We start from the raw sequence: 17,038 nt of genomic DNA, 5'->3' as shown, positions 1-17,038 counted from the left end.
ATTCATACAGACTTCGTCCCCATTTACAGGTAATGCCTGCCTCATATTAGTTGTTATCGACTTGTTTGATGTGTTTGGGCTTTTAATTTTGCCAATTGATTAGAGACTTTCCGTTTTCAATTTTCCTCGGAGTTCAGTATTTTTGTGATATTACTTTTGATAACTTCCCTTGTACTATATCGAACTGCATAACATAGTTATTTTTAGCGTATTTTAAATCACGTGATTGAGGCGTACTCTTTGGAATAGACTATAACTTACAGCATTCCGGAAGCGCATTTAGATCATATGGAGTCGATCAACCAATCAGATTGCTGCTTACAAAACATTTTGAGCAGCAGTTGACCTGAGAATATTGAGGCAAATACGACTCCAAATTTGACGATATTTTCATTAATTAGAAGTATATTGAAAACGTGTTCATATTGAACACTTTTGAAGACTGGAATAGTTTTATTTACAGTGTGCTAGATAGGATTTTGTGATTATCAACCACAGGTATAGACATAGGTATAAGATGTTTTTTTTATGCGAGATTTCTTTCACTTACACAGAATAACATAAATTATCTGATTTGTACTTGAAATTTTTACTGACATACTGTTAATGAGGTGTATCCCAGAATGAATACTATGATTACTGCAAATGCAATGTAGTTTATGGCGTTTGGTGAAAACGTTGTTGTGGTCGGTATTTAAATGGGGGACAATCTCAAAATGCAGAATGTTGAAGCTATTGCAAATCTCTTGTCTAACATGCTGAGTCCAAAGACTTAATAATAGAATAGAATAGAATAGAAACTTGTCAATTCAGTGCTGCCTACCAAACCAGTAAACATTTATGCCTGCCAGTCTTTCAGTGCTACTTCTTCTCTTCTTCTGGTAAGCGGCCACTATCAACTGGTTGCCTATTCTGCCACATTAGAATGTGAGCACATGAAATATTTTTGAAATTTAATCAACAAAAGAATGGGTGCAATTTAATGTATATACAGGAGCAATCAAAAACATGTTATTCAAATTTAATGTATTAAGTATACTAATTCAGGTAAATATTAAAGGGTCCCCTGTCCTCAGTTCCATTGACTTTTTTATAAAGGATACTAGTTTATTCACTTGTGTTGGTGTTAACGTTGATGGGTTAAGTTAAAGTATATCTATATAACTTTGTCATTCTCAGTGAGATTAGCAAATGAATTATTATACGACCGCAAAAAATGAAAATTTTTTGGTCGTATATTAGTATCACGATGGCGTCATCGTCGTCGTCGTCCGAATACTTTTAGTTTTCGCACTCTAACTTTAGTAAAAGTGAATAGAAATCTATGAAATTTTGACACAAGGTTTATGACCACAAAAGAAAGGTTGGGATTGATTTTGGGAGTTTTGGTTCCAACAGTTTAGGAGTTAGGGGTCAAAAAAGGGCCCAAATAAGCATTATTCTTGGTTTTCGTACAATATCTTTAGTATAAGTAAATAGAAATCAATGAAATTTAAACACAAGGTTTATGAACACAAAAGGAAGGTTGGGATTGGTTTTGGGAGTTTTGGTCCCAACAGTTTAGGAATTAGGGGCCAAAAAGGGGCCCAAATAAGCATTATTCTTGGTTTTCGCACCATAACTTTAGTATAACTAAATAGAAATCTATGAAATTTAAACACAAGGTTTATGACCATAAAAGGAAGGTTGGGTTTGATTTTGGGAGGTTTGGTCCCAACAGTTTAGGAATAAGGGGCCCAAAGGGTCAAAAATTGAACTTTGTTTGATTTCATCAAAAATTGAATAATTGGGGTTCTTTGATATGCCGAATCTAACTGTGTATGTAGATTCTTAATTTTTGGTCCCGTTTTCAAATTGGTCTACATTAAAGTCCAAAGGGTCCAAAATTAAACTTAGTTTGATTTTAACAAAAATTGAAACCTTGGGGTTCTTTGATATGCTTTATCTAAAAATGTACTTAGATTTTTGATTATTGGCCCAGTTTTCAAGTTGGTCCAAATCGGGGTCCAAAATTAAACTTTGTTTGATTTCATCAAAAATTGAATAATTGGGGTTCTTTGATATGCCAAATCTAACTGTGTATGTAGATTCTTAATTTTTGGTCCCATTTTCAAATTGGTCTACATTAAAGTCCAAAGGGTCCAAAATTAAACTAAGTTTAATTTTAACAAAAATTGAATTCTTGGGCTTTTTTGATATGCTGAATCTAAACATATACTTAGATTTTTGATTATGGGCCCAGTTTTCAAGTTGGTTCAAATCAGGATCCAAAATTATTATATTAAGTATTCAGCAATAGCAAGAAATCTTCAATTGCACAGTATTGTGCAATAGCACAAATTTTCAATTGCACAGTATTGGGCAATACATTGTAGCAAGAAATCTTCAATTGCACAGTATTGTGCAATAGCAAATATTTTCAATTGCACAGTATTGCGCAATAGCAAGAAATATCTAATTGCACAATATTGTGCAATAGCAAGAAATTTTCAATTGGAGTTATCTTTCTTTGTCCAGAATAGTAGTTGAATCAACTTAAATCATTGTTTTATACAATATACAATGTATATTCACTTTTACTACCATCTGATAAATTAAAACAATCTTTACCATTCAGTGATAACAAGCACTTTATTTTACATTTTAATATTTTATGATGTATTTAAATGAGTAGTTATTGTTGCAAACTCCATTAGGAATTTGAATTGAGATCAGTTTTGGAAAAAGGGAAAGGGGGATGTGAAAAAAAAAATGGGGGTGGGGGTTAAATTTTTCTCATTTCAGATTTCATAAATAAAAAGAAAATTTCTTCAAACATTTTTTTGAGAGGATTAATATTCAACAGCATAGTGAATTGCTCAAAGGCAAAAAAAATATTTTAAGTTCATTAGACCACATTCATTCTGTGTCAGAAACCTATGCTGTGTCAACTATTTAATCACAATCCAAATTTAGAGCTGAATCCAGCTTAAATGTTGTGTCCATACTTGCCCCAACTGTTCAGGGTTCAACCTCTGCGGTCGTGTATAGCTGCGCCCTGCAAGAGCATCTGGTTACGTTTGATTACACATGGTCTCCGGTCTTTTTAATTACATTTACAAAAACTGTACCAAAAAAATTGAAGTGTACCAACACGATGTTGTTAAGATATTTCATAATGACATAAATCTATTTTAATAACTTTATTGATTATGTGAAGTAAACTAAAACATCTTTATAACATTAAAGATATATAATTAATCAGGGAAAAACTTGATAGTCTTTTTGTTTTATAAACAATTGCCGTCATTATTAGAAAATTTAATGTGTCCGTGTTGGTCCACTTTCTTCTGGTTATAAGACAGATCGAGTTATCGGAACTATTGGGACTGGTTTTCATTTCTATTTCACTTCCTCAGGATAACTGTACAATTATCGATCTCGATAGTTTAGACTTCGCAACACATTGATTTGACGATCTTTTCTGCATTACTTGTCAATTTGAACTTCAAATATGGTCAAATTTCAAATAACATAGAAAGGACGTTATATTTCTTACTAGTCAGGTCGGGCTAGCGATAAATAAAATTTACTAGTCTGAGCTGAAAATTACTAGTCTGGGGCATCGGGCTAGTGGTTAACGTCTCAGACTGCTCTTTTTGGTCAGTTTTGGGTTGATTTTCTTGAATTTATGTAAAGTATGATACTTTGATGGGGTTATAAGTTTGTATTTGACTAAAATATATAATCTTCTGCTCATGAAATGTACAAAACCGAAGTGCTATGGGTAGTTTTCTTTTTTTGCGATTTTTCATTAAAGAAATTGCAAATTTGAAGCTTTTGTGACCATTTTGAAAAAATAATGTGAAAATTTGGTATTGTTTATATCGGAATGTTATTTTTTTTCAGCATCTTACTTATCTAAAGAAACTTTAAAACACAAAAAGAAGAATACATGCTGAATTATTTTGATTAAATTTGAGATTCTTTACCTTGACATACCTGGTATTGAAAAATTCAATAAATGGTCAACTAATGAATTACGAAATCTAGATTATAGCTTGATAAAAGATATGAAAACACATTTAGAGTTGTTTGTTATACTCTAAAGACCACTAAAAATACATTCTGATGAATGGAAGCGATAAAGTTATAATTTTGTATCAATTTTTATTGATATTTCTGCCTTTTTTCCAAGAGTTATCTCCCTTTTCAATGCAAATCTCCAAAGAAATTTTAAATGATGATTTTTTAAGTCTTCCTCAAGTAAGATTTTTTGGGACTTTTTTCTGTGTATATTTGGGGTATAATGCTAAAGATTAAAACTTAAAAATCTTCTGTTGCAATTACTTTCAGGTTAGGGTCAAATTTATGCTAGATTGACTGGCCATGGACTAATGGTCTTTCCAACGTGAAGATTAATAAAATAGCCTTAATCCTGCATATGTATTGTTTATGTTATAATTTCCAGCATAAAATCTGATAACTTAAAGGTGATTTATGTTGCAGATAGGATGAGCAGTCAGAGTAGTGGTGAAAAACCTCCAGATGATCCAGGAAAGACTGGTCAACCATTGAGAATTCCATCTAGTAAACCATCCCAAAGTAACGCACCATACCAGGTAACATCTTTGTTTACTGACTCATTAACTTGTCCATACCAAAAGTAACTCACCATACCTTTGATACCAGGTAACAAATATCAACTTATTGCACCCTTTCATTTTGGTGAACATAAAAACATTTACCTAGAATTTTTTTTACAAGAGTTTTCCTTGCATTACTATGAGTCAAAAAGGAAGCTGTGATAAAAACAGAAAGTTTAAAGCATTACATTTACTGAGTTTTTATACGACCGTAAAAATTAAAAAAAGATTGGTCGTACATTGGTATGACGTTGGCGTAATCGTCGTCCGAAGACATTTGGTTTTCGCACTATAACTTTAGTATAAGTAAATAGAAATCTATGAAATTTAAACACAAGGTTTATGACCACAAAAGGAAGGTTGGGATTGATTTTGGGAATTTAAACATGTACTTAGATTTTGATTATGGGCCCGGTTTTCAAGTTGGTCCAAATCAGGGTCCAAAATTAAACTTTGTTTGATTTCAACAAAAATTGAATATATGGGGTTCTTCAATATGCTGAATCTAACCATGTATTTAGATTTTTAACATTTGGGCCCGGTTATCAAATTGGTCCACATTGAGGTCTAAAGGATCTAAAATTGAACATTATTTGATTCATAAAAAATTGAATTCTTGGGGTTCTATGATATGCTGAATCTAACCATGTATTTAGATTTTGGATATTGGACCATAATAGGTAAATGTCCTTAGTGGAGTTGTAGTAATCAATGAGCCTCTAGCGCCATCTGGTTATCTTGTAAATTAGACTACGATTTTAACAGTAGATGCACATTTGTTCAAATGTTGATTTACTTAAAGAAATTCATTCATTCATATGTATGTTTTAATTGCAAGGTTATCATGGTAATTGTATGTATATATTCTATTCCAGACATTATCTAAAACACTAAACAGACCAGTTTTACAGATGCAGAATGTCGGTGGAGTTATTCCCCCTGCTCATTCGGCACAACCTCTCCAGTCTTTTTTACCAGCAGCAGCAGCAGCAGGACTCCCTCAGGGTAAATTTTGTTAAAATCTTTTACATGTTTTAAATATTTCATTTCTTACGCATGTATAGCACAGTCAGAAATGAAAAACGTAGTCCATTTCGGCAAGTACCGAGTCAATTACATGTTTATTTGCTTTGCAAGTTCTCGTTTAAGAATAAAGAAATGTAAACGTATGTAGCAAATCCAATACAAGTCAATACAAAGAGGACCCAATATAATTTTTGATCTGTTCAAGTTTTATGTATAAGTTACATGTACATCATGTTTTATTATACGACCGCAAATTTTGAAAAAATTTTCGTCGTATATTGCTATCACGTTGGCGTCGGCGTCGTCGTCGTCCGGCGTCCGAATACTTTTAGTTTTCGCACTCTAACTTTAGTAAAAGTGAATAGAAATCTATGAAATTTTAACACAAGGTTTATGACCATAAAAGGAAGGTTGGTATTGATTTTGGGAGTTTTGGTCCCAACATTTTAGGAATAAGGGGCCAAAAAGGGCCCAAATAAGCATTTTCTTGGTTTTCGCACCATAACTTTAGTTTAAGTTAATAGAAATCTATGAAATTTTGACACAAGGTTTATGACCACAAAAGAAAGATTGGGATTGATTTTGGGAGTTTTGGTTTCAATAGTTTAGGAATAAGGGGCCAATAAAGGGCCCAAATAAGCATTTTTCTTGGTTTTTGCACAATAACCTTAGGTTAAGTAAATAGAAATCTATGAAATTTAAACACAATGTTTATGACCACAAAAGGAAGGTTGGTATTGATTTTGGGAGTTTAGGACCCAACAGTTTAGGAATTAGGGGCCAAAAAGGGACCCAAATAAGCATTTTTCTTGGTTTTCACACTATAATGTTAGTATAAGTAAATACAAATCTATGAAATTTAAACACAAGGCTTATGACCATAAAAGGAAGGTTGGTATTAATTTTGGGAGTTTTGGTCCCAACAATTTAGGAAAAAGGGGCCCAAAGGGTCCAAAATTAAACTTTGTTTGATTTCATCAAAATTGAATAATTGGGGTTCTTTGATATGCCGAATCTAACTGTATATGTAGATTCTCAACTTTTGGTCCCGTTTTCAAATTGGTCTACATTAAGGTCCAAAGGGTCCAAAATTAAACTAAGTTTGATTTTGACAAAAAATGAATCGGTTGGGTTCTTTGATATGTTGAATCTAAAAATGTACTTAGATTCTTGATTATTGAAGTTTTTTGGTCCAGTTTTCAAATTGGTCTACATTAAGGTCCAAAGGGTCCAAAATTAAACTTTGTTTGATTTCATCAAAAATTGAATCCTTGGGGTTCTTTGATATGCCAAATCTAACTGTGTATGTAGATTCTTCATTTTTGGTCCTGTTTTCAAATTTCAAATTCTACATTAAAGTCCAAAGGGTCCAAAATTAAACTAAGTTTGATTTTAACAAAAAATGAATTCTTGGGCCTCTTTGATATGCTGAATCTAAACATGTACTTAGATTTTTGATTATGGGCCCAGTTTTCAAGTTGGTCCAAATCAGGATCTAAAATTATTATATTAAGTATTGTGCAATAGCAAGTCTTTTCAATTGCACAGTATTGTGCAATGGCAAGAAATATCTAATTGCACAAGATTGTGAAATAGCAAATTTTTTTTTAATTAGAGTTATCTTTCTTTGTCCAGAATAGTAAGCAAGAAATATCCTATTGCACAATGTTGTGCAATAGCAAGAATTTTTTTTAATTGGAGTTATCTTTCTTTGTCCAGAATCAACTTAAATCTTTGTTATATACAATATACAATGTATATACACTTTTTACTACCAACTGATAAATTTAAATAATCTTTACCATTCAGTGATAACAAGCAGTTTTTTTACATCTTAATATTTTATGATGTATTTAAATGAGTAGTTATTGTTGCAAACTCCATTAGAAATTTGAATTGATATCAGTTTTGAAAATGGGAAACAGGGATGTGAAAAAAAAGGGGGGGGGGGTTAAATTTTTCTCATTTCAGATTTCATAAATAAAAAGAAAATTTCTTCAAACATTTTTTTGAGAGGATTAATATTCAACAGCATAGTGATTTGCTCAAAGGCAAAAAAAACCTTTTAAGTTCATTAGACCACATTCATTTTGTGTCAGAAACCTATGCTGTGTCAACTATTTAATTTTAGATTTAAAAAGTTTGAAGAAGAAATCTTTAATTGATTTGTAAAATCTTGGCATTTGTTTTTTGTAAAAAAAAACCATGTAATGTCAAAAATTTGATCACAATCCAAATTCAGAGCTGTATTAATGCTTGAATGTTTTGTCCATACTTGCCCCAACTGTTCAGGGTTCGACCTCTGCGGTCGTATAAAGCTGCGCCCTGCAGAGCACCTGGTTTGTTTATGTACAAAGTTTTGATGACAGATAGTTTAATAATAATCTATCTTCTGTAACTGCAGGTCTTCTGGCTGGAAATATTGATGTGAACAAACCATCACTTACTGCAAACCCTATTAACTTTTCAACTTTGACCCCAGCCTCAACATCCTCCACGTCTATGATGTCCTCAACACAGATTGTAAGAGTGGCCACTCCAGGAACGTCACAGCCTAGTATTGTACAAATTAGTGCTCCAACATCCGTCACATCAACATCACAACATGGAACAGATGGATCCATCTTAAAACCACATATCCAAACTGCTTATCCATCTCACCTTCCTAGAGGTATGTTATCAACTGTAATTGTGAACAATTACATATCTTCTTATATACATCCACCACATCTCATTTTTTCTAACTATAGTGACATTTTTGTCGAGTCAAGCAAAACATAGTGATCATGTATTCAGTCGACGGCAGCATTCACAAATATTCACTCTTTGGTTGAAGTTTTTGAAATTTTGATAACATTCTTAAACTATACTGGATTTCTACCAAACTTGGAAAGAAGCTTGTTTATGATCATAAGCTAGTATCCAGAAGTAAATATTGCTTAAAAAATCCAGTTTTCTGTATTTTACTTTTAAATGGACTTTGTTTTTCCAACATTACATTCACTCTGTGGTAAAGTTTTGAAATTTTAATAACTTTCTTAAACTATCCTTGATTAGAACCAATCTGGACAGAAGCTTGTTTATGATCAAAATCTAGTATCTTTGTTTCAATGTTATACTTCAAAACTGTGTAAAGAGATTACAGCTTTTACATTAATGCTAGCAAGACAAATCTTTGTTTGGCTTGCTTGCTTTGTTTGTATCAATGTTTGCTCAAGCATGGTAATTAAGATAGGCGGGGCTTCAGCTTGTATACATCATACTTAAATTTCATTGGACGTTATGTCAGAGGTTAAGGACACTAAATTTTAAAACATCAAATGACATATTCTCACATGTTTCCTTACCTGTAAAAATACAATACAGACAGGATTCTACTTCGTCGAAATTATTTTCCTATTACGCCAGTTCATTTTCACAATCGTAGAAACGGAATACAATTTTTTTTCAGAGATCCAACTTAAAGACTGTCGTCAAGCACTTTTAGTAAAATAGCTATTCGAACACACCTACTCTGATTTTGTGATCCATTGGATAGGTATTTAACTTGACCCCTATATTTCATCTTTTAGTACTGTGATTTTTTTTATGTTATGAAGTCAACCTGTAGCTTTGCTATATAAAATGATAGAGTCTGAAGCGAGATGATGTATCAAATACTCTTGTTTTGTACATTTTCAAGACAAAATATTCATCTCAAACACACCCTAACATAAAAAAAGGTGCACTCGATTTTCTCTTTTCGATACAATTGTTTCCCATTTTTTGGAATATTTTCTTGAGTTGCATAATCGAAGGACAGACATGGAAATAACTGATTGAACTAATAGATTGATATGTTATAAAAACCATATTAGGTCAATTAATGTTGAAGGCCAGTTTCTCAGCCTCATACAAGAAAAAATTTATATTTTTCTTTCATTGACAAATTATTGTATTTTTACAGATGAGAAAACATGTGAGAATATTTGTCATGTGATGTTTTAAAATTAAGTGTCCTTAACCTCAGACATAACGTCCAATAAAATCTAAGTATGATGTATACAAGCTGAAGCCCCGCCTATCTTAATTACCATGCTTGAGCAAACACTGATACAAACAAAGCAAGCAAGCCAAACAAAGATTTGTCTTGCTAGCATTAATGTAAAAGCTGTAAAGAATTTTCTTTACTTATGAATGTCTTAAACAGTTAACATATTTTACATGTTATTCAGCAAACTTGTATATTGTATTTGTAATTTCTCTAGGTGCAGCGGCAGCAGCCTCTGTTTTAGCAGCACCAAAGTCTAACACAGCTGTTCCAATGTTACGACCCAGTCAACATGCTGTGCCAGCATCAAGTTCCACCACAGGAATCCATGGCGCTAGAGGCTCATTAATTACTACAACTCCACTTAGGACAACTACCCCACCATTGACTAGACCAATATCTCCTGCCATTTCAGTAGCAACCACACTTTCTGAAACCCACAGGTAATTATTGAAAAGTAAACACTTCATACAGTCTACACACTTGATAAAAGATAATTTATGTGCCTAAACATAATATTTACTGGTAATGAATAATTGCAATTCTTTTTTATTAATTTTTATACCACTGAAAACAATTTTTGCATCGTATAATGCTATCATGTCGTCGTCATTGTCGGCCAAAGACGCATTTAGTTTCCGGACAATTACTTTATTTTTAGTGAATGGATCTTTATAAATTTTAACCAGAAGGTTCAATACCTCTTAAGCAAGGTTGGGGTTGATTTTGGGGATTATGGTCCCAATAGTTTTGGAATTAGGGGCCAAAATAAGCATTTTTGTAGTTTTCAAACAATTACTTGTGTTTAAGTGTATGAATCTCTCTGAAATGATACCACAAGTTTCCAAACAATGAAGGGATAGTTAGTATTGACTTTCTGGGGTTATGGCTCAAAATGTTTTGGAATCAAGGGCAGAAAAAGGGGGAAAACTAGGTTTGTCAGGTCAATGGACAACCCATTAAGACAATTTAAAAGCAGTGTAAGGGAGTTACACTGAACATTTAACATACAATTTTGGGTATGTTCAGATTTACCTCCCTTACACTACTTGTAAAGTATGTATAAGGAAAAGTCAGGTTTTTGACTTTTTGCAAAAAAAGGGGGGTGGTAGTAGTTTTCAATTTTTTTTCCAAATTTCAAATTTTTGAAAAGTTTGAATGATAAATCTTTAATTTATTAAAGTATTGTGCAATAGATTTGTAAGATCTTGACATTTGTTTTGTATAAGAAATCCATAGTATGTCAGATCACAATCCAAATCCAGAGCTGTATCAAGCTTGAATGTTGTGTCCATACTAGCCCCTACTGTTCATGGTTCGACCTCTGGGGTCGTATAAAGCTGCGCCCTGCGGAGAACCTGGTTTTTTTTTGTAACATTCTAAAAATTTATGTACCTTAAAATGTACTGTGGATTTATTTTTGTTAGTACCAATTTTCTTTGATGAGATAAACTTGCATCTTCATGGATATTTGATTTCGCGGTTTTCTCAAAGTCTGCACATAACTCTATAGAAAATTTGTAATCCGTCAAACATTTAAATTTGCTGTCTACCTGCATCTATGAAATCCTCCAAAGTTGGAGTCTAACAAATGAAAATGAATCTACAAAATACAGAAAAAAGGAAATTTTAAGTGAATTCTAGAAATAGTTTCAATGTTCTAAAATGTTTGATTTCTTTTGTAGACACATGAAAGCATTGCCAAGTACTACAGCTATGAATACTGCTCCCAGTATACAGATAACACTACAGACAGCAAACAGACCTGACCTAACCCAGAAACAAATCATCACACATCAGCAACCAGTCCAGAAACCAGTTCACCTGTCTCATGGCATGGCATTATCATCGCCTAAAATTTTGATGTCACAACCCTCCGTAACCCAGCATTCTGTATTGTCAAACATATCCAAAACTAACAAGTGTGAGTTTCATTGTAATACATATTTCAAACATATGGCAATGTTCAGATTTTAGACATAAAAAAATAAGAATTAATGTACTGAAGATGTCAACTAACTCAAAACATAATTGATTGATAGATAATTGTTTTAATTCCCCCTGATATCAAGCAAATCACTTATACATGACAGAATAAGAATATTTTGATCAGGTTCAAACAATTAACGTCATAATAAAAAAAATCTATGATAATCTACACCTAAGATATTCAGTTTTATAGAAAAAGAACTCCACCTGTCACTAAAAAAAATTCCTACCATTCAATAGTCATAAGAAACCTATATTGAACATATATATATATGCATTCTTTTTAATTTATGGAAACTTGTTGTTATAAGAAACAGGTATCATAATCAGTTTCTGGGGCATATGCAATTAAAATCATATCATTTTTACACTGCACGTAGTTGCTAAAACAGGTTATTTTATGTGATACTTTTGATTTGAATTTTAGAGAATTTATCAGTTATTTGCTTATCAATATGCGAGACCACACATTTTGTCTTTGTGCAAAAGAATCATATGAAAAGATTTAATAGAAGTCAAAGAATGAATCTCGACATAATAAAGTTTTTAACCACATGGAAATGTAAAACTATCTTGCATTATAAGTCAGTCCAGAGTTACAATGCATGTTAACTGTATGTTAACCTTAATCACATTAATAATGGTTGTTTATCGTATTTCAGCAACAGTCCCAGTATCATCTATAGCCACATTTCCAGCATCAGCAGTTACCCTTAGTAATCTGACGTCTGCTCCTATATCTTCAATAAATGCTTTAAGTGCAGCATCATCAATCATTCCAGTTGGTAAGTAAAACATAATAAAAGAGCTCCATTAAGTGATAACTCTTTTTATGCCCCACCTACGATAGTAGAGGGGCATTATGTTTTCTGGTCTGTGCCTCCGTTCGTCCGTCCGCTTCAGGTTAAAGTTTTTGGTCAAGGTAGTTTTTGAAGAAGTTGAAGTCCAATCAACTTGAAACTTAGTACACTTGTTCCCCATGATATGATCTTTCTAATTTTAATGCCAAATTATAGTTTTGACCCCAATTTCATGGTCCACTGAACATAGAAAATGATAGTGCGAAGTTCAGGTTAAAGTTTTTGGTCAAGGTAGTTTTTGATGAAGTTAAAGTTACATCAACTTGAAACTTAGTACACCTGTTCCCTATGATATGATCTTTCTAATTTTAATTCCAAATTAAAGTTTTGACACCAATTTCATGGTCCACTGAACATAGAAAATGATAGTGCGAAGTTCAGGTTAAAGTTTTTGGTCAAGGTAGTTTTTGATGAAGTTAAAGTTACATCAACTTGAAACTTAGTACACATGTTCCCTATGATATGATCTTTCTAATGTTAATTCCATTTTAAAGTTTTGACCCCAATTTCACGGTCCACTGAACATAGAAAATGATAGTGCGAGTGGGGCATTCGTGTACTATGGACACATTCTTGTTTAGGTATTCCTTCGGGGGACAATAAAAACAAACCCAAAGAAACATTTTTGTTTAAAAAAAATAAATCATAGTTTCAATTAATTTTAATAGAAAACCTCTTTCTTTTAAACTTTTTGTTTTCTCACATAAAGACCACTATGCCTAAATTTAATTTTCATTAAGTCATAAAATATCTCCTTTCAATAAAACAGAAATAAGTTTTGTCAAAAAAAAAGTAATTAATTAAATGAGACAGAATCTCAGAAATATATTATTTTACTGCATCTCAATTGCACATCCTATGCTAGGTTTAGAAATAGAGATGATTTAGATCTTTTACATTAATAATCATTGCCATATTAGGGTTTGCCAACCTTTAAAATTTAGCATATTTTTTATTAATTATTTTTAGCCAAAGTGAATCCTGTTAGGCAACAACAACCATCATCTATATCATCACATTTACCCTCACGTCCAGTGACAACAACACACGACAGAACAGAACCTTTAACACAGGTGCAATCTACTGCAATGTTCATGCCTCAACCTCATCGACCAATTACTTCAACAATGACATTACCAGGGTCAGTCACTGGAGTTGATACAAGGTGAGAGAGGTTATTTATTTATAGGAACAGAAGATGACATGATACAAGGTGAGAGAGGTTATTTATTTATAGGAACGGAGTTGATACAAGGTAAGAGAGGTTATTTATTTATAGGAACGGAGTTGATACAAGGTGAGAGAGGTTATTTATCTATAGGAACAGAAGATGACATGATACAAGGTGAGAGAGGTTATTTATTTATAGGAACGGAGTTGATACAAGGTGAGAGAGGTTATTTATTTATAGGAACAGAGTTGATACAAGGTGAGAGAGGTAATTTATCTATAGGAACGGAGTTGATACAAGGTGAGAGAGGTTATTTATTTATAGGAACAGAGTTGATACAAGGTGAGAGAGGTTATTTATCTATAGGAACGGAGTTGATACAAGGTGAGAGAGGTTATTTATTTATAGGAACAGAGTTGATACAAGGTGAGAGAGGTTATTTATCTATAGGAACGGAGTTGATACAAGGTGAGAGAGGTTATTTATTTATAGGAACAGAAGATGATACAAGGTGAGAGAGGTTATTTATCTATAGGAACAGAAGATGACATGATACAAGGTGAGAGAGGTTATTTATTTATAGGAACAGAGTTGATACAAGGTAAGAGAGGTTATTTATCTATAGGAACGGAGTTGATACAAGGTGAGAGAGGTTATTTATTTATAGGAACGGAGTTGATACAAGGTGAGAGAGGTTATTTATTTATAGGAACAGGAACAGAGTTGATACAAGGTAAGAGAGGTTATTTATTTATAGGAACAGAGTTGATACAAGGTAAGAGAGGTTATTTATCTATAGGAACAGGAACAGAGTTGATACAAGGTGAGAGAGGTTATTTATTTATAGGAACGGAGTTGATACAAGGTAAGAGAGGTTATTTATTTATAGGAACGGAGTTGATACAAGGTGAGAGAGGTTATTTATTTATAGGAACAGAGTTGATACAAGGTGAGAGAGGTTATTTATTTATAGGAACAGGAACAGAGTTGATACAAGGTAAGAGAGGTTATTTATTTATAGGAACAGGAACAGAGTTGATACAAGGTGAGAGAGGTTATTTATTTATAGGAACAGAGTTGATACAAGGTAAGAGAGGTTATTTATTTATAGGAACAGAGTTGATACAAGGTGAGAGAGGTTATTTATTTATAGGAACGGAGTTGATACAAGGTGAGAGAGGTTATTTATTTATAGGAACAGAGTTGATACAAGGTAAGAGAGGTTATTTATTTATAGGAACGGAGTTGATACAAGGTAAGAGAGGTTATTTATTTATAGGAACGGAGTTGATACAAGGTGAGAGAGGTTATTTATTTATAGGAACAGAGTTGATACAAGGTGAGAGAGGTTATTTATTTATAGGAACAGGAACAGAGTTGATACAAGGTGAGAGAGGTTATTTATTTATAGGAACAGAGTTGATACAAGGTAAGAGAGGTTATTTATCTATATGAACAGAGTTGATACAAGGTAAGAGAGGTTATTTATCTATAGGAACGGAGTTGATACAAGGTGAGAGAGGTTATTTATTTATAGGAACGGAGTTGATACAAGGTGAGAGAGGTTATTTATTTATAGGAACAGGAACAGAGTTGATACAAGGTAAGAGAGGTTATTTATTTATAGGAACAGAGTTGATACAAGGTAAGAGAGGTTATTTATTTATAGGAACAGAGTTGATACAAGGTAAGAGAGGTTATTTATTTATAGGAACGGAGTTGATACAAGGTGAGAGAGGTTATTTATTTATAGGAACAGAGTTGATACAAGGTGAGAGAGGTTATTTATTTATAGGAACAGGAACAGAGTTGATACAAGGTGAGAGAGGTTATTTATTTATAGGAACAGAGTTGATACAAGGTAAGAGAGGTTATTTATTTATAGGAACAGAGTTGATACAAGGTAAGAGAGGTTATTTATTTATAGGAACGGAGTTGATACAAGGTGAGAGAGGTTATTTATTTATAGGAACAGAGTTGATACAAGGTAAGAGAGGTTATTTATTTATAGGAACAGAGTTGATACAAGGTAAGAGAGGTTATTTATTTATAGGAACGGAGTTGATACAAGGTGAGAGAGGTTATTTATTTATAGGAACAGAGTTGATACAAGGTGAGAGAGGTTATTTATTTATAGGAACAGGAACAGAGTTGATACAAGGTGAGAGAGGTTATTTATTTATAGGAACAGGCACAGAGTTAATACAAGGTAAGAGAGGTTATTTATTTATAGGAACAGAGTTGATACAAGGTAAGAGAGGTTATTTATCTATAGGAACAGGAACAGAGTTGATACAAGGTGAGAGAGGTTATTTATTTATAGGAACGGAGTTGATACAAGGTAAGAGAGGTTATTTATTTATAGGAACAGAGTTGATACAAGGTAAGAGAGGTTATTTATTTATAGGAACGGAGTTGATACAAGGTGAGAGAGGTTATTTATTTATAGGAACAGAGTTGATACAAGGTGAGAGAGGTTATTTATTTATAGGAACGGAGTTGATACAAGGTGAGAGAGGTTATTTATTTATAGGAACAGGAACAGAGTTGATACAAGGTAAGAGAGGTTATTTATTTATAGGAACAGAGTTGATTCAAGGTAAGAGAGGTTATTTATCTATAGGAACAGGAACAGAGTTGATACAAGGTGAGAGAGGTTATTTATTTATAGGAACGGAGTTGATACAAGGAAAGAGAGGTTATTTATTTATAGGAACGGAGTTGATACAAGGTGAGAGAGGTTATTTATTTATAGGAACAGAGTTGATACAAGGTGAGAGAGGTTATTTATTTATAGGAACAGGAACAGAGTTGATACAAGGTAAGAGAGGTTATTTATTTATAGGAACAGGAACAGAGTTGATACAAGGTGAGAGAGGTTATTTATTTATAGGAACAGAGTTGATACAAGGTAAGAGAGGTTATTTATTTATAGGAACAGAGTTGATACAAGGTGAGAGAGGTTATTTATTTATAGGAAGATGACATGATACAAGGTGAGAGAGGTTATTTATTTATAGGAACAGAGTTGATACAAGGTAAGAGAGGTTATTTATCTATAGGAACAGGAACAGAGTTGATACAAGGTGAGAGAGGTTATTTATTTATAGGAACAGAGTTGATACAAGGTGAGAGAGGTTATTTATTTATAGGAACAGAGTTGATACAAGGTGAGAGAGGTTATTTATTTATAGGAACGGAGTTGATACAAGGTAAGAGAGGTTATTTATTTATAGGAACAGAGTTGATACAAGGTGAGAGAGGTTATTTATTTATAGGAACGGAGTTGATACAAGGTGAGAGAGGTTATTTATTTATAGGAACGGAGTTGATACAA

At 32.7% G+C, this 17,038-nt stretch overlaps 1 protein-coding gene across 2 annotated transcripts in view; it reads left to right on the top strand.

Annotated features, from left to right (window-relative positions):
- Nucleotides 1-325: 325 nt before the first annotated feature.
- Nucleotides 326-17,038, top strand: part of LOC143066991 (uncharacterized) — a 53,481-nt gene continuing 36,768 nt past the window's right edge. The window contains exons 1-8 of one of the 2 annotated variants that reach the window (XM_076239904.1): nucleotides 326-498; nucleotides 4,493-4,601; nucleotides 5,501-5,630; nucleotides 8,056-8,322; nucleotides 9,899-10,124; nucleotides 11,367-11,605; nucleotides 12,333-12,455; nucleotides 13,500-13,695. In XM_076239904.1, the coding sequence (XP_076096019.1) occupies nucleotides 4,494-4,601; nucleotides 5,501-5,630; nucleotides 8,056-8,322; nucleotides 9,899-10,124; nucleotides 11,367-11,605; nucleotides 12,333-12,455; nucleotides 13,500-13,695 (1,289 nt within the window). In that variant the 5' untranslated portion in view covers nucleotides 326-498; nucleotide 4,493. Of the gene's footprint in view, nucleotides 499-4,488; nucleotides 4,602-5,500; nucleotides 5,631-8,055; nucleotides 8,323-9,898; nucleotides 10,125-11,366; nucleotides 11,606-12,332; nucleotides 12,456-13,499; nucleotides 13,696-17,038 lie in introns of both variants that reach the window. The other variant, XM_076239903.1, reaches the window with a different exon arrangement.

Source organism: Mytilus galloprovincialis, chromosome 3, assembly GCF_965363235.1.
Source record: "Mytilus galloprovincialis chromosome 3, xbMytGall1.hap1.1, whole genome shotgun sequence".
Classification (NCBI taxonomy): domain Eukaryota; kingdom Metazoa; phylum Mollusca; class Bivalvia; order Mytilida; family Mytilidae; genus Mytilus; species Mytilus galloprovincialis.
The sequence above is the reverse complement of the archived record's forward strand: the minus strand, read 5'-3'. Positions and strand labels throughout refer to the sequence as shown.